Source organism: Vanessa tameamea, chromosome 23 (assembly GCF_037043105.1).
Source record: "Vanessa tameamea isolate UH-Manoa-2023 chromosome 23, ilVanTame1 primary haplotype, whole genome shotgun sequence".
Classification (NCBI taxonomy): Eukaryota; Metazoa; Arthropoda; class Insecta; order Lepidoptera; family Nymphalidae; genus Vanessa; species Vanessa tameamea.
In genome coordinates this window covers 7,935,071-7,959,578 of record NC_087331.1, presented here as the reverse complement: position 1 = coordinate 7,959,578, position 24,508 = coordinate 7,935,071, and the positions used below count along the sequence as shown (strand labels likewise).

Below are 24,508 nucleotides of genomic sequence, written 5' to 3'. Positions count from 1 at the left end.
CTCTTTGTTTTTCTTTACAACAATCTTAACATATGAAAATCCTTATTCATTAAAATTAACAAACACAGGGTTATAACTAAAAAATATTAGGTAATAATAAGCAAAAAAACAATAAAATAAGATTAAAAAAACATTAGACTTTACCGAAATAATTAATATTAAAAATGGCTCTTTATTTAATTAGGATCGGGAACCTTGGGATCTGCCGGCTTATTTCTAGCCTCAAATACCAGGCTCTGGGCTGTTTCTGAGAATTTTTCGACAGAATACCTAATAATTTTTTATCGATATCACCTGGGATTTGAACTGGGAACCTCGGGATCTACCGGCTTATTTCTAGCCTCTACTAACGAGGCAGTCAGCTTTAGTAAATATACCAACTTCAGATACATTAAGACACACTACAGCTTGAGCTTGGCTGGATCTACGCCTTGATGTAAATAATTTGTCTGAGGTTCAAACAAACTTTAGTAGGAAGGTAGGTACCACCCACTTATCATATTATATTCTATCGCCAAGCAGCAATACTTAATGTTATTTTATTCCGATTTGAAGGGTTAGTGAGCCAGTGAAGCTACAGGCACAAGGGACATAACATACTACTTCCCGAGGTTGGTGGCGTAATTTCGATGGTAGCAATTTCGATGCAATATTTAGAGTGTCGATGTCTATTGGCAGTAGCTACCACTTACCTTCAGGTGGCCCATCATCCATCCGTCTAACTATATCATAAAAAGTTACAAAAAGCATACCAATAAGTTTTTTTACTGAAGTTATTTATTATTTCAATTACAAAAAAAACATACGTAACGCCATCTATAATTAGAGGGACACATTAATATGATTCTGCTATTTAGTTTCAAGATTTGATACTAGATGTCGCTGAACGCCTAACTTATAATTACAAAGTACGGGTACTAGGGGTAAATTTGGAACAAAGACTTTGCCAAAATGCATTTAACATACTAACTTCCTCTTAGTCTAGAAGCTAGGCTGCATCATACGATCCCGATATTCCCAGTGTACAGCCTCAATGTATAAAGTTAGCGGGAATTGTCAGGCAGTTGGGTGAAGTGTATCAGTTGTCATGTGTCGGAAAACATGGAAAGCATTGTTCAAGTGCCTGATCTCCGTTCTTGCCGGATAAATGTTACATCGGAGTATAAGACCTGATAAATAATATACCTATTATTGCATACACACTTGATCACTAACAGAGAACCCACGCCTTTGATTTACCTACACATTTCAGACATTTGAAAGCCGAACTAATTAATTTTTTTATGGGTCCGTTCCGGGCTTTGATGTCTCGGAATCGACAACCCTATACGCCACAAGACCAGGCAGTTTTACATACTGAATATTAATATATACATATAAACTTGCTCTAGATTCGTATTTAGTAATACGAACATATATCAAGTCACGTTCTAGTGAGCGTGGCTTGATATATGTACCTATGTATGTGAAATAAACGGTTGCATGCTCTTACATTTATTAAAATTTATAGTATATGTTGTCCCATAATACGACTTATCACCTCACAGAGTTTGATTAAGATCAATCCAGTGATAAGAAAAAGTTGCGTCGCTTACGTCACTTCGCTTTGAAATTTCCATATGCATTCTGATAGCAGAGATGTCCCAGTGGTTTTGTATTTTTTTTTTCATTGTGCTTAATATGTGTTTTTAACTCATTTACCGCTCGGCTGTAAAGGCAAACATCGTGAGGAAATCTGCATGTGTCTAATGTCAATTAAATTCTGCCACATGTGTATCCACCAACCCACATTGGGTTAGTATGGTTGAATAAGCTTCAAACGTTATCCTCAAAGGGAGAGGAGTCGTTAGCCTCGTCCTCGTAACTCACCACGTGAAATGCTGGAACCTGTAATGCGACTTTGATTATAAGAATTAAAACGGTGAGAGGACATAGATAAGTTAAGAAACATAAATCCGGCCAAGTGCAAGTCCGACTCCCACACGAAGAGTTTACCGCCATACCATTATCTATAAAAACGGCAAAAAATTACGTTTGTTGTATGAGAGTCAAAGTCAAGTCAAATCAATTTTTTAGTAATTGTTGTTATAGCGGCCACAGAAATATGTCATCCGTGAAATTTCAACTGCCTAACTATCGCGGTTCATGAAATACAGCCTGGTGACAGACGGACAGATAGCGGGGTCTTAGCAACAGGGTCCCGGTTTCCCCTTTGGGTACGGAACCCTAAAAGAAGGACGCTGACGTTTAACTTTATGGAGAATTAAGTACATAATATTCCATATATAATGCCATCATCTCATCATATCATATCATCAATATCTTGATGATAAAAAGGCAACATTGGCTCACTCACCTTTCAAACCCAAACACGACAATTTTAATTTCACTATTTTGCCAATAACACATAAAATGTAGATATTAGCTATCACCAACTGTTTTTTAAAACTATTTAAAAGAAACATTTCCATCTTAAATAAAATCGTGTAACTCTTACAGTTTTTGCGACGCACGCCAAAACACCTTGTAGATTTATTATAGACCAAGTGTTATTCTGATCTATAAGCTATATTATCATTAAAATCCATTCAGTAGTTTTTGCGTGAAAGAGTAACAAACATACGACTTCTGTTTGGCTTTAGAAAATGTGACGTCGCACAAACCCCCACCACTAATCGTTTAGAAGATTGAAACATTACACAATGATAAAATTATATCATTAAAGTATTACTATAACGATTTCACACACACATCCTTGACCACGTTACTTCATGAATATTAACACAGACAATACATTGCAAAAACAAAATTTAAATGCAACTCATGTATAATGTATGTCAATTCTATGTTACTACTGTCTATTTTTATTTTAAGTAGCTCAAAACCGCCTATATAAAAACTGGGGCCAAAGAGTCTTTAAAAAAAATGAATTAAAATATTCAGTGTCGCTTCTTAATAGAAATACTTGATGTGAAGTATATTTGTAAAATAATAAAATACTTTTAAAAAGTAAGTACTAGGAACAATGATTTTTTTTTTTATGTCGTAGGTGGCAAATTAGCAGGAGGCTCACCTGATGGAAAGTGACTACCACCGCCCATGGACATCTGCAACACCGGGGGGCTTGCAGGTGCGTTGCCGGCCTTTCAGGAAAGAGTACGCTCTTTTCTTGAAGGTTCCCAAGTCGTATCGGTTCGGAAAAACCGTCGGCGAAAGCTGGTTCCACAGAGTGGTTGTGCGAGGCAGAAAATGTCTTAAAAATCGCGCTGTTGTGGATTTTCGGACATCTAGGTGGTAAAATCATATGGCAAAATAAAATGATCAGGTAATGGCTATGGTATATACGTTTTTTACAATCGGTAGGCGGGCGTGCATATCACCTTAATGGTAAGTTACGTATAGACATTGGTGCTGAAAGAATTATTGACAATTCCTAATATTACCAATGTATCACCAACATTGGAAACCAAGATGTTAATGTACCTTACGCCTGCAGTTACAAATCAAATCAAATCAAAATATACTTTATTCAAGTAGGCTTTTACAAGCACTTTTGAATCGTCATTTAACAAACTATTTAAAGTAAAACTACCACCGGTTCGGAATGTAGATTCTACCGAGAAGAACCGGCAAGAAACTCAGTTGTTACTCTTTTTCGACATCTAAAAATACAGTCATGTTAGTTAAATACAGCCTACCCAGAAAGGCTTGCACAAAACCCTATCAACAAGTATTTTCTAGTGAAGATATTAATTATTTCTATTTTGATACTATGTTAAATACCAGTTTATAAATATTACAATATTAATTATTACCAAGCAGAAACAGGTAGGTTTATATACATAAAATTTATTAAGACATAAACAGGTTTAACAATATATTAGCTAACAACGATCGTATTACACTAATAGAACCATTCTATAAGAACGCACTTCGTATCTAACACGTGAAATGTTCATAACCGACTAACAGTGTCACGCAATTTTGATACGTATCGACTTTCAATGTTATAATTACAATAAAAAATATCGCATATAACTCTGATATTTCTTCGAACTCTGCGGTAAGTTCACACAGAACAGATCTAATAGAGGTTGGTCAAAAGTTTCAATAGCTCTAAATATATTTTTTACAAATATGCACGGTTCATACAATAGTTTTATAACTATTAAGGACGTGTCTGCAAATATATCTCTGCTTGGCGAAGGTTCTTGAACATGTGATAGAATTTCATTTAACGATATTATTTACGATTTCAGCCAAAGTGACCTTTCTCAAGGAAGACCAGCCAACCACGGAGAACATATTATACTGCACAAGTAAGTGCCAAGGGGCCCGTAGCAAATTCTTTCGAATAGCGCTTCATCTGGGTGCTTTAGTATAAAGTGGTAAAAAAAACAATTATATTTACGTTAAAATTTTCTAGTTAAGTTATAGTCTAGTAGATTACTATAGACCCTGCTAGACTCTGACCAGTACAAAAAGCCAGAGATGAGATTGCCTGTCGATTTATACTACTTATATTGATAAGAAACTAACAATTTAAAACTGATATAACTTATACTAGAGAGATTTCGTTATTCTGACTTATATTGCTACAGTGATAAACTATCAGCGCTGTACTCAAATACTGTAAAAACAATTAATATACACTACTTAACGAATGGAATTAAAAATCTCAAGACTAAGCTGTTTCACTATACGGTAAAGCTAATGTATAGTGAAGCAACTTTTCATTCAACCGAACGATTGATGGGGAATGACTGGAAAAGACCCAAAAAACAACGAGAATGACAAATCAATAGTCGATAGTCAAAAAAACTGAGCTCTCGACTCTTAGAAACTAAGGGTGTGTTTAATATCAAAATAACAAAACACGTAATTAAAACAATTATTATTATTTCTTAAATTTAAAAACAACTTTCTAACTATAGACAAATTTTAAATATACGACTTGAATATATATTATTTTCTCGAAACATGTAGGTTACCTCGACGTTATTTCAAACGGCCACACCCTTTTGTTAACAGCTGAGATACATATCTATTTAAGGTAAAACACGTTTAAATAAGTTATAGAAATTACAAAACAAATGATTTAACGACTTAGTAGATAAAGCATAGGAATTCTAACACCTGTAAAAATCTCTATTACTTTTAAATAAAAATATTTCACAGTAAAAAAAAAACCGTTCCTAAATTAAAAACACAACTGGCCTATCTTAAAAGTAAAAAATAAAATATTGTATGATGTGAGGATTCTAACGATATCCATCTTTCTGGAATTTAAAATTTATAGTGGAGTAAAGAAACATACTAAAATGCACTCTGAAAAAATTACACCTTGTTTGGGCACTCGTGTTAACAGAAAATGTTACCAAGTCATTATACCATTTTTCACATTATAAATAATCTGATACTACAGATATATAGTATCAGATTATTTATATGATATCTAGATACAGTGTCGTACTAGAAAAGAACTAAAACAAACGGGCCAACTTCGTTATCTTGGTGTGCTCGTGATTGCTTCGTTTGACACACGCCAAATATCATACTACTTTACTGGTGTGCAACTTTTGGCCGCTATTTTATTCGACGCGATCTTTTTGACATGCTATCAATACATATAAATAATCTCAGTTTGTAGTCAGTCAGTTGTAGGTATACTGAGAACGAAGCAAAAATGGAACAGGTATTTAAAATATTATTCTATAACTTCTTCCCCATATTTTTTCTTATTTATAATTAAAATCTTAAGGCCGTAGGGAATTCAAGCCTCCGAGATGCCCTTGATCTCTCTGCCTCTGCATTTTTAGTCTCTGCTCGCCGTAACCATCTATACCTAAGCCTAGCCGTTCGATTAGTTTGGAAGCTTTGTCACCGTTTAATTCTATAAATTCTTTTCGACGTCTCGAAGATACATCTGGATCAAAAATCCACGCCTGCGATTCGTGGATGACGGGAAAACCAATCAGATTCGTTTGTAAAAATGTTCCTATTGGTCCCGCAGGTTCGGGCTGGACGCGTCGATAAAGCAGTGCGCTCATGCATATGAATATCTGAAAAATTAATTGAAATTATTAATTTCATATCAGTCAATCAAGTAAGAAACTTTAGCAGTTTATTCTACTACATTTAAAAAACTTCTAAATCCCATTAAATTTTATGTATTTAAATCCCATTAAAACTACGTAACGTTCAAATTGCACGATTTCAAACCGACCTTGCCGTTTTTCTTAAATTATATAGGATATAATTATGTACACTATTTTAAGAACAAAACTTAAAACGTAACGTAGCGTTTCACTAATACCGTAAATAAAACGTAGTTATTAATATTTACTCATTTTATTTTACATTAGCAGGCTAAGGCTTTGAGGAGAAGGTTTAGAGCATATTCCACCACGCTGCTCCAATGCGGTTTGGTGGAATACACATGTGGCAGAATTTCGTTGAAATTAGACACACGCAGGTTTCCTTACGATGTTTTCCTTCACCACCGAGCACGAGATGAATTATAAACACAAACTAAGCACATGAAAATTCAGTGGTGCGTGCCTGGGTTTGAACCCGAAATCATCGGTTAAGATGCACGTGTTCTAACCACTGGGCCATCTCGGTTAATATATCACCCCAAACCAATTTTATTTGAAATTCTCGCTATTAATACAATTTAATTTGAAACTATTTGTATATATCTATTCTGGCTTCATTTCCGGGTAAAGAAAAATTTAAATTTAAAAGTTTTGAATAATAGCTGTTAGATTACCTAATAAAAATTAAATAATAAATATTATTTTATTAAATAGCCTTTATTTAGTTGGGCGAATAAGCGTCAACACTCAGGATCCTGCGTCTTTATGAAAAGACTCAATCTGATCTGACACTTAACATTATTTGCCTACTCACGTACCGGGTTAAATTGTCACATCCACACTTACACACACACAAAAAAAGTTTTATCAAAATCGGTCCTGAGGTTTAGAACTTGACTGACATAAACACGTAAAGAATATTTATATATATAAAGATTGACTTGTGTCTGTCAGTATGTAAAATTATTATTATAATAATCGTAATAGTTAAACTACACATCACTAGTAGCACGGACTCTGTCACATCTTCTATCAATAATTATAAATTGAATTAAAAATGATTCATTCCTTCTGGACATCTTTTTATAAAACGTTCGAATTTCTTAATCACAAATTATTTAAGAAATCCAAAAAAAACAGGGTTTTCATTGTGAGTTTTATACAGTAATTTCACTATCGAATGCGTTAAAACGACATCCCTAACGTTATCGAGATATTTTTTGACATGCTTAGGGATATCGCGGATTATTTGACATGCTTAGGGCACTAAGCATGTCAAATAATCCACGATACCCAAAATACTTAAAAATTGGTAGTGGGGCTTTAAATACACATTTTAATTTGTATAATTATATAGCACGTGATTTTTAATCTAATATTTTATCACTATTTCTGAAAACAATTTATAATTACAATCACATATTTAATAAATATAAATAATATTATTTAAAATTTAACTGTTAACGGGATAAACTATTTTAATGATTAGCACTCACAATTTTTACGATTCAATAATAATAAATCACTCATTGTATAAAAATTTACGTAACTAAAACACGAAAATACGTACATAGAATAAATACATTTTTTTGCTGTCGTTACACGTCCGATCACGAAAGGCGACTTGTTTATTGTAACTTTTACAAAGCAATTCACATTGCTTAAGAAACATAATGACTTGTAATATTACCGTTACGAAACTAATCGTTGCCCCCGGCTTCGTCTGCATAGATCAAGACGTAAAGAAATCGTTAATTGATAGGATTGAATGATTAATTAATTAATTCTTCTTCCATTAGAAATATTATTACACAAAGAAGGGTAGACGGATTAGTGTTATATTTTTATTTCGCTTAAATCCACTGTTAATGTATTATTAGTGTTAGTATTATTCTGATACAAACATATCTGACACTCGAATGCTCGATGCTCGATCAAATCATAAAAAAAAAATCAAAACCGACTTACGTCATTTTGCTTCTCATCAAGTTCAAATATATTTTATTCGAGCTCGTAAACTAACTTTTGAATTATCGTTTGACGGGATTGAATCGAATGTTAAGTTCATTATCTTCTGTTATTCAAAAATCACAATTATTGTAGCAATGTCACGTAATACTTTCGACATTTCGTTATCGAATTATTCGTAGATTTTCAAACGTGTAACATTAACAGCCTGTAAATTTTCCACTGCTGGGCTAAGGCCTCCTCTCCCTTTTGGGGAGAAGGTATGGAGCATATTCCACCACGCTGCTCCAATGCGATTTGGTGGAATACACATGTGGCAGAATTTAGTTGAAATTAGCCACATGCAAGTTTCCTCACGGTGTTTTCCTTCACCGCCGAGCACGAGATGAATTATAAACACAAATTAAGCACATAAAAACTCAGTGGTGCTTGCCTGGGTTTGAACCCGCAATCATCGGTTAAGATGCACGCGTTCTAACCACTGGGCGATCTTGGCTTGGGTATAAATATGTAGGGTATGTTTATACCCAAGAAACCTAAAAATTTTAGTATTTAATTGAAAGAAAAATCACCTGTATAAGAAACAATAATGCATAAACTCATACATACGAATTATTTTAATCAAATATGATGAAGTCTAGAACATTTGAAACTTGGGCGAAGATTTCGAGTCCAAAAACGGGCAATCAACTCTGATGTTGATAATTGATCTAGTCTTCGGTTGTGAAGGTAAACATCGTAAATAAAACTGAATATCTTGGTTGAAATTCTGATATATGTGTATCCACCAATCCGAATTGGAATAGGGTGGTCGAATAAACTCTAAACCCTCTCAAACTTTGCCTAATACTGGTACGTTAACATGTTGTTGCTTTAGGTTTAGAGCGTTTTGCAGGTCAGGTGGGCACAGCTTCTTGCATCCGCGGTTGGCGTGTAATTACGGTGTAAAAATTTGCGTCTTTTACTTTAGAGTTAATTAATGTTAAATATTCATATATTTTCTAAAAGACTTTTTTTGATATAGCATATGATGCACTCCAAAACATATATCCAAAAACAGAATTGAACATGACACCGAGATTGAGTCACCTAACTCTATATGAGACCATAGCTGCTTTTATCCAAAAGATCCGTAATACATAGGCAAGGCTTTTAACTGGCATTGTTTGTTTAAAAGTAAAACATCTGATGGGCTAAGGCTTCTCCCTTTGGAGCATATTCCATCACGATGCTCCAATGCGAGTGAGTGAATATACACAAATGTGGCAGAATATCATTGAAATAAGACGCATGCAGGTTTCCTCAAGAAGTTTTTCTTCACCGCACGAGATGAATTACGAACACAAGTTACGTAACAATACATTTGAATATTGTAATTTTTTTAAGGAATATTTTAACTAATGAACCTGAGTTCAAAACGCTTTACAAAACCTCGCAAAAACATATTGCATAATATATTTTTTTTTAAAATAAGACGTATTTTCTATTATTTTAAGTTAGTATCATAGTTTGCTATATTAGTACACTGAACTGGCAATTGGTCGAGTATGTCAAAGGACCAATGGACATTGGAGCGAATGAGTAGTTTAACGGAGACCGCGTTCAGCATACGGAGAGTAGGCCCCGGGTTATTAAAACGTTGGAAGCCAGTTATGGTCTAGATTAGAGAAACAGAGAACCGAGGGATGCGCTAGATAAAACCTATCCAATCATACAATAATTAATGATCATGATTAATATATTTGTAATAATATATGGATGTTTCACATTGTGATTAACACGTAAAATTCACATAAAGTAAAACTTGCAACTTAAATTATGTTAAGCCATTCGATAGGAAAATCCAGTAAAATCCGGATAGACATTCTTTTTTCATGTCTATAAATTAGTTTTTAATTTATCTCAAACGATGTTCTGGATGAGACTGTGTCACAGTGTACAATACAAACCGTCTTAACAGGAGAGGGGTACTTGCCAGTAGCGGCACTTTTCAGCTTTCTTTTTAAATAGAATATTATCAAACCCCCATTATAAGGAATTACTTTTATTCCAATTAAGCGTTGCCCTATTGTATTTAAGTTACGTCAGATATGTATGATGTCTATATTACTACTTAACTGTGGGGTAAAAGTTAGTTCAAATATAGCGTACTATCAAATATTTTGTATACTAACAAAGATATTTTTACTACTTTTTAATATTCCTAACATCCTGGTAAAATAAATAAAAAACTTAATGTACCACAACATTCTCCTTTTTCCCAGTATAAGTTCTGACACAATCCTTAATACAGACTTTATGAGAGAAAGGAAAATTAAATGTTTGCTTCAATACAATATTTAACGACTTTACTTCGTTTCTTTTTGTTTTAATGTGACCGCCGCTTACTAATCGACGTAGATAATCTAAGCTACGAGTATATAATATGAGAAAACATTTTTAAACTTAAACAAGAGGAATATGATATAATACTTACCAATCTAACAAAGATAGATTAATAGATCGTAACTACATTTTTTTAAACAAAATTTTATTATTCTTTACGATAAAAAAGATAAGAGCCGAGATGGCCCAGTGGTTAGAACGCGTGCATCTTAACCGATGATTTCGGGTTCAAACCCAGGCAGGCACCACTGAATTTTCATGTGCTTAATTTGTGTTTATAATTCATCTCGTGCTCGGCGGTGAAGGAAAACATCGTGAGGAAACCTGCATGTGTCTAATTTCAACGAAATTCTGCCACATGTGTATTCCACCAACCCGCATTGAAGCAGCGTGGTGGAATATGCTCCATACATTCTCAAAAAAGGGTGAGGAGGCCTTAGCCCAGCAGTGGGAAATTTACAGGCTGTTTATGGTTTATGTTATATACGATAAAATTAATTATGACTTCTCGCTGGACACTAATGAATTTCAACCAGTGATAAATATAGGATAGAACATAATAAATTATCTGACTAAACATATTGCTGTCACTTTCTTATGTTAGGAGTTAAACACGATAGCAAGTATTTAAGTCATGTCAAATTAATTACGAGATCCTTTGACAGTAAAATCGGTTCCAATGGTATAAAATCATTTATATAGATGATTTATCAGGATTGTTATGGAGCTCCGTAACCTTAACCGAAGAAATATTTTTAGTTAAAGAGAGTGTGTCATTTTATTTTAAATCTCTTTGTTTTTATTTTCTCTGATTATACCTAATACTAAATAATAGCGTATAAATAAAGTCAAATTGATTTTTTGTAATTTTTCTTTTAACAATTTCTAAATTATCTTATATCCTGAAACTATCCGAAACAGTCGGATAGTCAGAAATAATTTTGTATTCGTATTTGAAACCGGTAAAATATTATTCATATAAACGAATCAGTACATAGATTGGAAAATACATATCCGTAACATCCTCGGTACAGATTATCAACACCCCTGGGACTAGAATACAATAGAACAGATGGAGAGCACGTGACTGACATTATTGTGAAGCAACAATAGCGAATACAAAGTCAAAAGTGGAGGCAAATTCCCGGTAGAGCGAAATGACGCGCCTTTTTGTTGATACGATAAATTTGCTGTCACTTTAGTTATTAATTATTGACGCATCAACAAATTGTTAATTACCATAGACTATTAGGAATTTGCGTTGGCTTTTAATTTTGAATTTGCTTTTGTTCCTTCGATATAATGATCCGTGCGCTCCGTCTGCTTTTTGTTTTCTTATAATATGAGGGCAACACACTGTGATCAAATCAAAATCAGCTCACGTTCTTTATATTATTTTACTTTTTAAATGAATTTTATATCTGTGCAATTTAATTTACACGTCATTTTAAGTAACCGCGTTGCATTACAAAATTCGTATAAATTAAAAAACTGTTTCAAAACAACATCTAAACTATTTAAAATGCATTGTCAGACAAATGTATGAGACGGCAACGACCAATCAGAAAGGGAAAGCAGGACATCTTTCCTTCTGTCAGATCGGACCTGTTTTACCGACAGCCAGTCGCGTAAATACGAAAAAATCAATAATTTCAACAACCAAGTCTGTTTTGTGTTTTTAGAAGAATATTAGTTTTAAATTAGGAAAATGATGCAGGAGTACGACGACGATTTCTTCTTCGAAGAGGACAAAATGTATGTCAGAGTTTAAAATTACTTAAAAACATAATTGTTATCGCAAAACCTTATCAGTGTTTCCCGTATGTTACAATTGTTTAGTTTTGTTGTGTATTTTGTGTGGCAGGAGCGTTTGTCGTCGGATACAATATTTAAAGGATCTTAAATACTACACCAACAATATGTTTGAGGACAGAATGTAATTATTCCCAATATTTTTGTTCAAATAGTATTCGTAATTTACAAACTTGGTTACATTTTTGTATTGATTGAAATTAGATTATGAGAATAATTAAAACGTGCATTACACTGAAGTTAGCTCTTGTGGACTATTTAAAAATACATAAATAATAATTAATTTATTTTGATGTACTTAGTTTTAAAGTAGAAACTAGCCGTAATCTTAAATAGAATTTTTTTTTTCTATATTTATAGAGTTTCGTTAAAATAAAATCCGATAAAACTTAATATTCTAAATAATAAATATTTATTTATTTCTTGTAACAATATAAGTTTAACAACTTAAACTAAGGAACAGTTTACCCTAAAGTGCGAACCTGTGATACAGATCTACAGGTCCCCCAGGATTTCGTTATAACGTAGCAAAACTAGGCCCACCTTAACCCAGTGCTGCGAAATGCGAAAACGCTGCGAAAACCCCGGTAACCGCGCGTTAGGGCGCCTCGCCGGTGATGGTCAGTTTTGGACCATAGGTGAGGCGCCCTAGTTGGTCTTTTTTTAAAACGAGTACTTTTTATGTTTATTAAGACGGAGCTGAGCAAAACGTAGGGTATAATCACGTCTAAAAACAAAACAAGGAAATACAAGACGATGGTGATCTTATTAGATGTGGATAACATGTTAATTTATCTATTTTTATTTCTGTTCAGTAAAACTAAACATGGAAACTTTAAAACGACTCTTTCGCTATCGGTTGACGAAAGGTAAGCTTGAAAATGTTAATAATGAATTGATAATACGTACCTAATGATTTATTTTTAATAGTTTTTCTTCTTAATTCGTGTAGTCTATTATTAACAATGGAAGAAACGAAAAGAACAGGAAGCGATGGAAATTCTGACGAGTAAGTAACGTTTTTATTTATTTCATAAATAATTTGTAACCCTTTTACCCTATATCAGATTTCCTCTGGAACTTAGTACTAAAGACATTTTGCCAAGCTTGTTTGACTTTATTTATTTTATTGGATGAAATCACAATCGTATTTAAAACCCGACCTTTAATCGCCAATTTACTTTCTGATAAGTCTTAAATAGAAGTTAAGATCAGTTAGACATTTTGACAGTTCAGCAAAAGTAAATGAAACTATAAATTGTCTGTGTGAGACCATCACGTTAGAACTCACGCTGAAATATTCCTGTTTAAAAGTTTGAGATTAGACTTTAAAATTGGCACAATATTTAGTATACATATCTACTGTGACGAAAGCCGGAGATGTAATAATAAAACTTGTTATCAAAAAAACCTGATATATAGGAAATGAGTACCATTATTAACAACAGTCTACACAGACGAGACCGCAAACATCTCATTAAACAAGTGCAAGTATGTTGTAACGTCAATGGATCAAGTTTTAGCTATATTAATAAAAAATCTCTTATTAATTTTTAGACAAACACATACTCAAGATAGTCCTGATTGCATTTTCAACGACTTGCGTCAAGAGAGATTCATGATACAACATCAAAACCTCATGTAAGTCCTAGAAGATTCTACGTGTGATATCGAGCTACGAGTTAAGCTAATCATTTGAGTGTTAATAATATAGAGCTACTTTATATAATAGAATTGCAGTGTGATTTAATTTCAACGCTTCCGACCCGCTCCGACTTCGGAATGGTACAACGGATGGAGGTTAACCATCATTAGTTCCGAGATTGTTATGAATATTAGCAACGAAACCATTCGGCCTTCTTTTTTGTCGTCCTTAATTATAAAAGTTGTTTAGCGGTTTAAAAAACTGATTTCTTTACTTCTGTTTTCATTGATTTTACATTTGAAAGGAGAAGGAAAGCATTCCCTAACTAATGATCCCCTAAACAATTTTAAAAAAGGTATCATTCTTTATGATCGTTCGTTAAAAAAAAAGTTGATAGCAAAGAGGTTTAACGTATAAATAGTTCGCTATTTTATTTTATTTCCTATCGATTATTCATTATTATTGTCATATAAAATAATTTAAATACAGCGAAGTAAGAAATGGACGGGTTCGAATGGCTTCCAATTTAGGAGTTGATCGAATAAATCTAAGTCGTAAACATTAAGTTCGACTGTAGTTTGTAGCAGCTTCGTGTTTTTCATAGCTTGTGAAATATAAGATAATATATTATTGTGTTTATACAAATAAACATTTAATAAGCTTGTGGTTTTTTTTTTATTCTAATCGACAATGCTCCCCTTTCATCCTCTCAATACTATAAGTCTCAGGATAGATCTCCGATTGCAATATTTTTGGTAATGTATTGTCTAATGCTAGCACAACATGTTCTCTAATCTATTAGTTTGATTTACCTCTAGTATTGTAAAATCGCTAATGTTCTGTAGATTCTGTTTGATGTCTTCATCATTTTAGGAAAACGAGTAAGCATATTAATAATAAAGACTAAACAGTTCAGTACCTTTTGCTTATAAAATATGATATTTTTATTGGGTAGCTATTGATGATATTACTCAGAAAGAAAAAATGTTCGTAATACATATTCGTGGAAGTTCTAAAATTACAATATTGTTTGTGTGAATTACGACCACTACGAAAACTTTAGCTTTTATACATTATCAAAGGTGTCTTAATATTATAAATCATTTCTATAAACTTATTTATATTTAAAGAACATAATAAAGTATTATATATTGGTATCAATCGAAGAGGCAAGTTTAAATAATGTAATATTATTAATTTCTGTACAATATTAATTTAATTTTCATTAACTTTTTATAAAACAAATGATTCGTAACGTTTCAGGGGAATGACTGTGACGTCCGGAAGTGTGGTTTTAAATAAAGACGAGAAAAATCTCATTGGTATCAGTATAGGGGGTGGAACACCTTTATGCCCTTGCTTATATATTGTACAGGTAAATATCGGTTATCAATTTGGAGTCGACATAGAAATACGTAATACAGTCCTTGTGACCGATTTCGGTCTCGGCGATCAAGAATGACTGAATACGGTTGATAGTGTGATTTACGCAAACACAAGCACTCTCTCTATTCACTATATAGATAGGCAAAGCCTTTTGCTTGATGGTAGAGCTTTGTGCAAACCCGTCTGGGTAGGTACCACCCACTCATCAGATATTCTGCCGCCAAGCAGCATTACTTGGTATTGTTGTGTTCCGGTTTGAAGGGTGTGTAAGCCAGTGTAACTACAGGCACAAGGGACATAACATCTTAGTTACCATGTTTGGTGGCGCATTGGCGAAGTAAGTGATGGTTAATATTTTAAAGAGCGCTAATGTCTATGGGCGGTGGTGACTACTTCACATCAGGTGGCCCATTTGCCGGTGCGTCGTTTAAGTGTGTTAAATTTCCATCAAACTTAATTGTGGTCTTTTATTTTGCGTCGTATTTTAAAATGGGTATAATTAACGATAGATGAATGATATATTAAATTTTTCAGATATTTGATAACACACCTGCAGCTAAGGATGGTACGCTTCAGAGTGGGGATGAACTTGTCGGTGTGAACGGTCAGAGCGTAAAGGGGAAGACTAAAGTCGAAGTGGCCAAGATGATACAAGCTGCTAAGGTAGAATTACAAATCAATATTAAATAGGTGATCTCATCTCTTCTCATTTAGTAAGAATCTAAGGTAAATAAAAATACAATTCGTGTGTCAACAATCGTAAAATATTAAATGAAATGAATATGATATAATTGTGATACCTAATATGTTGATGCTCACAACATTGGTACTTTAAGAAATTTTAACAAAGATGCTATCTTCCTTTTGTATCTTATTACAATGGCTTACCTTTATTTTTTGGAAGTATAATATGTTATGACAATTTATTATGAATCTGACAACAAACTTCTCATCCTCCAGGACACCGTGACAATAAACTATAATAAACTCCACGCAGATCCAAAACAAGGTAAATCCCTAGATATCATAATGAAGAAGATGAAGCATAGACTTGTGGAGAATATGTCAACGGGAACAGCAGATGCGTTAGGTCTGTCTAGGGCGATACTCTGTAATGACACGTTGGTAGCGAAGCTGAATGAAATGAGAGATACAGAAACCACGTATAAGAGATTAGTGGAACATGCCAAAAGGTAATTCGAATTTGGAACGAATTATTGAGGAACGTAACCTTATACAGAAAATGTAGGATTACAACCTTGTTAAAAAAATATAATGTTGTTTTTAAGAAATATATAGTTATATAAAGTTTTAAAGTAATTTACTAATCGTAATTGAGGGCTCATCCATACTAAAGAACGACTAGACAATAATATAAGGTTCTTTACAAACAGAAAAGCGTATACCGTCGTAACGATCATTCAACAAATATTTGACTTATAAATTGAACGGTGTTAGCTAAACATCGCAATGCGAAAACAAAAGAAATACTTTTTTTTCACTTTTTTATCATTCTTCTTATTTAACAACAAACGCTTTTATTGTATCCGTGTATTTCTTATATTTCATATTGAGCTAGTATTCGAATTCAGTAAGTATGCGCTTGTATAAGGACAAAAATAATTGTATAGTTGATTTAACATTTATTTTCTTTAAATCTTCCAGAATGCTAAAATCATATTTTGATGTTCTGCAAACTTACAAATCATTGGGCGATATCTTCGCATCTATTGGTGTCAGGGAACCTCAAGCTAGAGCATCAGAAGCTTTTACCAAATTTGGTTCTTACCACAGATTACTCGAGAGAGATGGAATCAAAATGTTGAAGACTTTGAAACCAGTGAGTCGCTTCTAATATTTACTTCGAATTAGATTTTGTTTAACAATAGTTCCATGTGGTATTAAATATCTGGACAATTGATCTGATTGATCTTCGTTACGTTTTTTTATAATCCATGACTTTTCTTTTGTAATCATGATAGCTTTCTACCTATAATATCATAATTTTTTTTAAAAACAATCGGCTTTTATATGACACATATTCGCCATAGCATTGGTTGTTTTCGTAATTAATGATGCTACGAATATTTACATTATTTTTTTTATTACAAATAGCGAAGAAACAACAGCATAAAACCTTAGGTGATGAATCAAAAATGTTGATAGCGCTAAACAGCGCCAAATATACATACATATACGGCTATTCAGTCGCAATTTTCGATATTTGTCTTTTTGCGAATAATACCAATAATATTACATATTTCGTACAGATTAAAACAGACCTGAACGATCGCCCAATTATTATGTTTCTAGATCCTAGCAGATATGGGTACATATTTGCACAAAGCTATCCCCGATACAAAGTTAACGATACGCAAATACGCAGACACGAAATTCGAATATCTATCATATTGTTTGAAAGTCAAGGAAATGGACGACGAGGAATACGGATACAACGCTCTACAGGAACCATTGTATAGAGTCGAAACCGGTAATTACGAATATAGGTAATGTTCCATTCATTCACCGGCTCCGTTATTTTGTTGCGTCATTTGTTCAATCATTATTTTCATTCAAGATTAATCCTCCGTTGCCGTCAAGAAGCCAGGACCAGGTTTGCCAGATTGAGATCCGATGTTCTGGTTAAGCTGGAACTTTTAGACAACAAGAAGACTCAGGACGTAGCCTATCAGTTGAGGAGATTCATTCAGGGATTGTCAGTTTATCTCAAGTTAGTTATAGTTATCACTTTAATCGTTGCGATAATTCTTAAGTAGACCAAAAGAAGACTTCACGTCTAGTAGACTGCATGAACTGTTAAGATAAAAAACTGTAGATTTCAGAAGATTCAGGCTCCTGGGTTAACAATGGACCATATCTTACGCATTTTATCATACTTAAGTTTATATTTAACTTCAGGCGATACAGGCATGGTTTTGGACATGTACGATTACAGTGGTGGTGGTACCATGGGCAAGGAATGGACCTAAAGGAATTAATTTGAATTTAATTGTACCATTTTTTTAACACATTATAGAAATTAGAACATTCTAGACCCATTACATTTAATTAATATTAATTAACAAATACAAAGATGTTAAGTATTTTGTAGAGTAAAATTATACTTTTAAGGCAAGAATTTGTACAAATTTTCCCTGGTAATTTTTTGTACAAATATATATGATTTTCTTGCTTCTCCGAGACGCGAGAGTGTATATGTACAGACTTCCAATTTCTAGACTCGGAGGAAGAAAAAAAGTAATAATAAATGATTAAATTTTATTATATTTCAGTGAAACGGTTGAACATTTGAAGGAGAACTCTACCTTGTTCCCTGTTGAAGTCGATCTCTCACAGAACGCCTTCCAGTACAAATCTACGGCACAGATTATACAAGTATGTATACTAACTTTTATGTGTAGGTTAAAGGGTCGTGACTATAGTATTCTTAACAGGTGTAAGAAGAAAGTAAGTTTATAAGATATAAAGACTAATATTTAATATATTCGTCTCTATATCTTATAAGGATATAAGGAACCAAAAATAAGAAAGATAATATCAATGATAATATGAGCTTTAGAATTGTATAAATATTATCAAATTATACACTTTTACAACTTATAATTTTTTTCTGAGAATTATACATATTTACTTTGTAAACATGCATGCATTTTGATAGCTTTAATTATTCATATGTTTAGGTGTAATGTGAAAAGCTAAGAAAAATAGTGGCCAATAATAAATAATAAAATTAAATAATAAATAAATAAATATTGGACAACATCACATACATTACTCTGATCCCAATGTAAGTAGCTAAAGCACTTGTGTTATGGAAAATCAGAAGTAACGACGGTACCACAAACACCCAGACCCGAGACAACATAGAAAACTAATGAACTTTTTCTACACCGACTCGGCCGGGAATCGAACCCGGGACCTCGGAGTGGCGTACCCATGAAAACCGGTGTACACATCACTCGACCACGGAGGTCGTCAAAATTGGCTGGTTTGTTTTAATTATTTTGTAGTACGAATAAAAAGTATCTATGTTTGATAGTGTATAAGAATAGAGCTAAGATAGATTTCGTATGTAGTTTGCACAATTCCGTATTAAAGATTCATCTTTTTATCATAGGACAGTCAAGATGACGACGAAGAAATAGAGTTCGGTAAAGAAATACAAGAATATCACGACGTATCTGACGATGAATCGAAAGACAATAAAGCGGCGAATCGTCGTCAGAATCAGGACAAAGACAACACTGACTCTTCCGATCAACTGCTTCCTGATTTGACAGGTAGCTTAGACATTGACAGCAACGTCAAAAATGACAATGACAACTTAACGTTATTGACAGAATTAGGATTGGCGGATACTAAGGCGGATGATTTTGGCGATTTTCAAAACGGCCTCGATGAGTTTATTAAAAATAAAACCGAAACAGAAGACGTTTTTGATAAATTGTTGAGTGACTTAAACATTGGTCAATAAAATTCGAATTAGTTAATTGATATAATTTTTTTTAATGTTAAATTAAATTAATCCTTTTAACGTTGAATGTAAGCTAAATAAAGTCAGCTTTTCTAACAATTCAGATGTTTTTTATGTTGGATTTTTTTATACAAATTTACTCGTTTTAAATACTTATGATTATTGAATGTTATGTCAATTAGGTGCATAACATATTTGGTGTTATAATATCTAGTCCTTAAAATAAATATTTAAAATAAATGTATACACAGTTTTATAAAAGACTTTTATTTACACACACAATAAAAATATAACATTTATTTTGTACTAATGAATTATATTCCGATTACTTAACAACATTTAGCGACACAATACAAAAGATCACAAACGGAAAGTCAGGCTGATCATAGTCGGACTTTCGCTACCTAAGTTATTCAAATGGTTTTTATCGCCCAAAAATGTTACAACGATTCTGTTAAATGTTAGGCGTTCTATAACTCTAAATTCAAATTGATTAAAATATCAATTCTTAAATAATTTATAAGAGGCAACACTTTTAAAATTGCTTTTTTTTTCGTAATTTAGAAATAATACCTACTGGTGCTAAGATAAATTTGTTTTAATTTGATTGTCTTAGCTTGTCCTTTTGCTCGTGATTAGCCGTAAAAATTCTTGAAAACACGAAACAAATTATAACGATATTAATTATAAATTAAAATCACATTCAAACCGATTACTATTAATCTCAATCTTTTGAAAATATATTTTCCATAAAATTTAATTATGAGTTATACTTAATTACTAAATTGAGTTACTCATACATTTAAATATGCTCAAAATGTTCAAAATGATGATACGCATGATGCAAAGGAGCGGGCTTGTGGTGCGGTTCGAAATAATGTTTTAGTCTTTCTATTTGGTGAGGATCCACGACCAGTGGGGTTTTCTTTGAATAGTGTTCGTGGACGTAATGCTTATGAGCGTACGGTAGTAGATGTAACACGTCCAACTGGTGGAGTTTCTTCAAATCGATCTCTTGTTTTAACTTGTGTAGTTTAGTGACAGCCTTCTCTTTTAGTACTTTTAATCCGGCGTGTACTTTTTCCGTTATTTTGTCTAGTGTCAACGTCGCTGTTGCCAACTGTACGGCGATGAGAAGTGTGATCTGGAAAGACGTTGGATGGATTGGTGCTTAATACATGTTTTAATCAAATTTAATTTTATATAAAAACATCGCCACTAATAACAGTAGCAGTTTAATTATAATACTTATTTATTGTATTAATTAGAGATATTTATATTAATTAAATCATGTCTTTATAGTTTTATTGTATTTAGTTTAGTTTTTTATTATTATTTTCTTTGCATATTCTTTAAGATTGTTAATAAATTATAATTATTCATAATATGTTAAATTATTACCTACGTTATATAATGTTACAGATACAGCACATTACAGAGTATTAGATAAAGAAAGGGAAAACCTTTCGGTTTGTTTCTTTTTTTAACTAACTTAAAAAAAGCAGAATATTTTACTTTTGTTTTTTTTTTGCTACCGATTCAGCCCGTTTTTTATTTCATTTTTTATATAAAACCTTTCAATAAATTTTCAAACTTTCACTTTGTACAAGTTTCTGTTAGTTGTAATTATTAAAATTAATTAATTTTACAATATTGTAAAACCTTTTACTTTTGTGTACATTTCAAGTATAATAAATATATTAATTTCCAGCAAATGAGAAATAATTTCCTTGAGGTAATTTAATTTAGGATTATATAACAATGTTTTTTTTTTATTAATATTTAAATTATTAAAAATATTTAATCACTTAAATATTCAAAATCGAAGTATTAATATAGATGGAAAACCATGTTACACTACGGAAATCCTTTACAATTTTTGGATTTTTGAATATCATTGAAAACTGAAACACTCAAATATATTTTAATTTAAATGATATATTTATTTCGTCACATAAATATTAATAACAAAATAGAGTTAAAACGACTTCTATATATTTAACAAACTTTATTATAATTTGTTTTTCCACAGATTTCGTTTGAATAGGGATATCTAACTTATTATTACTACGTTTCTTGATAACTTTCAAATATTAAAAAACGAACACAAGTTTTCGTGGAATTGTTTTACAATTATAATCCTGTTAAATAATGTATGTACTTACAAAAAGATAAGTCTTCATTGTGTACGATACTCAATACGATAAAATGTTGACTGGGCTGTCCAAATCATAGGCTGCTAATATAAAGTAGGGTTACTTTATGTTAATAATTACCTTGAGGTGTTATTCTGATGAGATCCTTTTATATTATATACGTTTCGAAAGTGCTACTTACACACTCAATATAATTCTGTAACATGACAATTCAAAATTACTTATAAGAGCTCATAGGTAGCTTAAAGTTTTTTTTTATATATCAATTGCAACAATATATCAAGAAGGTGGTATAAATATATATTTATATTACTTTTGACACTAAAAAATATTTTTCAATTATGATATTACATTAAGGCGGTGCCAATGACTATGGCCGATGGTGACCACTTACCATCAAGTGGACTACTTACTCTCCCACTTACCAATTTAAAATAAAATACAACTGATATTTGCGTAGCTCTAATTGTATTCTAAAAACGGTTTTTAAGGGATTATTTTTGTCGAAACGGCTTCAAATAGATAGTAGTTAGGGATATGACAGTACCTAACAAACCGTCGACAAACGGTTTAGGCAATAACGTGTATATATTCTATAGAAAAGTTCTAGATTTTAAAACCAACTGTAAAAAAGTTGCAAAATTACTTAAAGAAAAACTATACATCGCGTATCAAGATAGTGATCGTTCAGAATAAGTCCGCAAGGGAAAGTCGCCACTATATCGAAATTCAACTCGCGAGGTTAGAGCTCTTCCGCGCATCCCAATCATTATAAACATGAAAATTATTTTGTACTTGTATACCTTTGGCAGATATCCTACACTTATCTATACAGACAAAAATAGGCCTTAGGTTTCTTTACATAGCGGTCATTATCCTTTGTACATAAATCCATTTTGTTAGTGGATTGAGTGTACATCAATCTGCGTAATTATATAATAATTATACAATAAAACAACACGCGGATACGCTTGTGTTGAAATCGATTAGTAGATAGTGTTCGCTAAATTAATAATAACAAAAATTAGTTGTCGGTATATTTGCTAAACTTGACTTAACTTCATTAAGGATAAACATAATTTGTCATAATAAAAATATTCATCGTAATTTTTAATAGTTCTATCACCTAGTGCTAAAAAAACAATGTATATTTTTGGGTAGAACATATTCTGTCATTTGTCAAATAATTTTAAAAAAAAATGTTTTTGTGCTAAAAAGGTATAAGGTTAACATTACTGATTTCAACAATATTAAGCAAAAAGGTTATATAAAACAAACGAAATCTGTTCATTGTTTATACTCTGATTACCAAAACTAAGAGCCTTTGATATAGGCCTCTTTGCACCAAGCCACAGTGGCTTGGTGTGGTGTGTTGGCTTAGCTGTGCCTGAGCACAGGACCAACGGTTTTACGTCCTTTCCGAAGCATGGAAGTGGCACTTCCAACTTCCAGAATCCGGGTTGCTTAAAAACTCATTGGCTTGTAAAAGAATATCATCCTTTTTACGTTGAATAGATAGAAATATATGTAATTCCTGATTGGAGTAACCGAAAGCGCGGGATATATATTATAAATAAAAGTGTGTGCGCTAACACAGGTGCACTCTATTTATTCGGAGAGTTCATGCGCAGCACCAGTGGCTTAATGACCTTCACCAGGAACCCGGGATCGGATCCTCACAAGCTTGCATTGTAATTTGAATCCGATCTATCTATTGAGCGGTTTATGCGTGAGGATGTAAAGAGAGTTACTTTCGCTAGTATTTATTAGTATAGATTAACATTAAGTTGAATTCGTTTTGATTTGTAACGATGTGCTTCGAAATATTTAATGTTTTTACTTACCTTTTTATACTATTCCAAATTCGAAAATACTAAATGTTAAAGAGCGCTTAATTGTTAGAGGATATTATAAAACTAATGACTTTTTAATGATGATAACACACTTTGGGAATTAAACTATCGCTCACGGTTTATTTGGGTCACGGCGGTCAACCTCAAGGGAGACCAACTACCTACTACATATTATAATTCACATGTGTGCGCTCAAAAAACAGGAGCTCTTTCATTATCCGACTTGGACGGAAATAATTCTGGCACAGGACCGAAAGATTTACGTATTTTCCAAGACACAAAAATGTATACACACATCCGACTCCGGCCTGGTAATGAGATTTTTTCGATAGAAAAACCCAATGGCTTTATATCGCCCCTGTATATTTATCACTACGAGTTCTTGATCTTGTTTAGTTACTATTCACACTGTATACTGATTATTACCATATCGTTCAGCGACATAGACCCGACTCTAACTTAACCTTCTGTCGTACTGTCTATTCAGACCGTGGGATTTAGGCATAGACGAAATTACTAGTTTTTACTAATATATATTCCTAACAGGCCCTGGGATTTGAACCTAGAACCTCGGAATCTGTCTGATCTGCCTTATATATTGCCACTAGACTAATCTACGTCATTGTCCATCGTTAGTAAAAATATAATAAAAGGCGGCTTCCGGCGGTTCATTTATAAATGTGTTTTATTTTTTTGGTACAAAAACAATA

The 24,508-nt window shown here is 32.6% G+C and overlaps 1 protein-coding gene across 4 annotated transcripts; it reads left to right on the top strand.

Annotated features, from left to right (window-relative positions):
- Nucleotides 1-12,043: 12,043 nt before the first annotated feature.
- On the top strand, nucleotides 12,044-19,835 carry LOC113397794 (PRKCA-binding protein). Of its 4 annotated transcripts, XM_026636258.2 has the most exons (13): nucleotides 12,044-12,206; nucleotides 12,316-12,387; nucleotides 13,079-13,132; nucleotides 13,216-13,272; nucleotides 13,821-13,904; nucleotides 15,172-15,283; nucleotides 15,829-15,957; nucleotides 16,255-16,487; nucleotides 16,960-17,134; nucleotides 17,608-17,801; nucleotides 17,873-18,025; nucleotides 18,588-18,690; nucleotides 19,433-19,835. In XM_026636258.2, exons 1-13 carry the CDS (start codon nucleotides 12,160-12,162, stop codon nucleotides 19,787-19,789), a joined length of 1,770 nt encoding a protein of 589 aa, XP_026492043.2. In that variant the 5' UTR covers nucleotides 12,044-12,159; the 3' UTR covers nucleotides 19,790-19,835. The 4 variants fall into 4 exon arrangements, with proteins under 4 accessions (XP_026492043.2, XP_026492044.2, XP_064074704.1 ...); XM_026636259.2 differs by lacking the exon at nucleotides 12,316-12,387 and having other exon boundaries at nucleotides 19,433-19,834; XM_064218634.1 differs by lacking the exons at nucleotides 13,079-13,132; nucleotides 13,216-13,272; nucleotides 13,821-13,904 and having other exon boundaries at nucleotides 19,433-19,834.
- The last annotated feature ends 4,673 nt before the right edge of the window (nucleotides 19,836-24,508 follow it).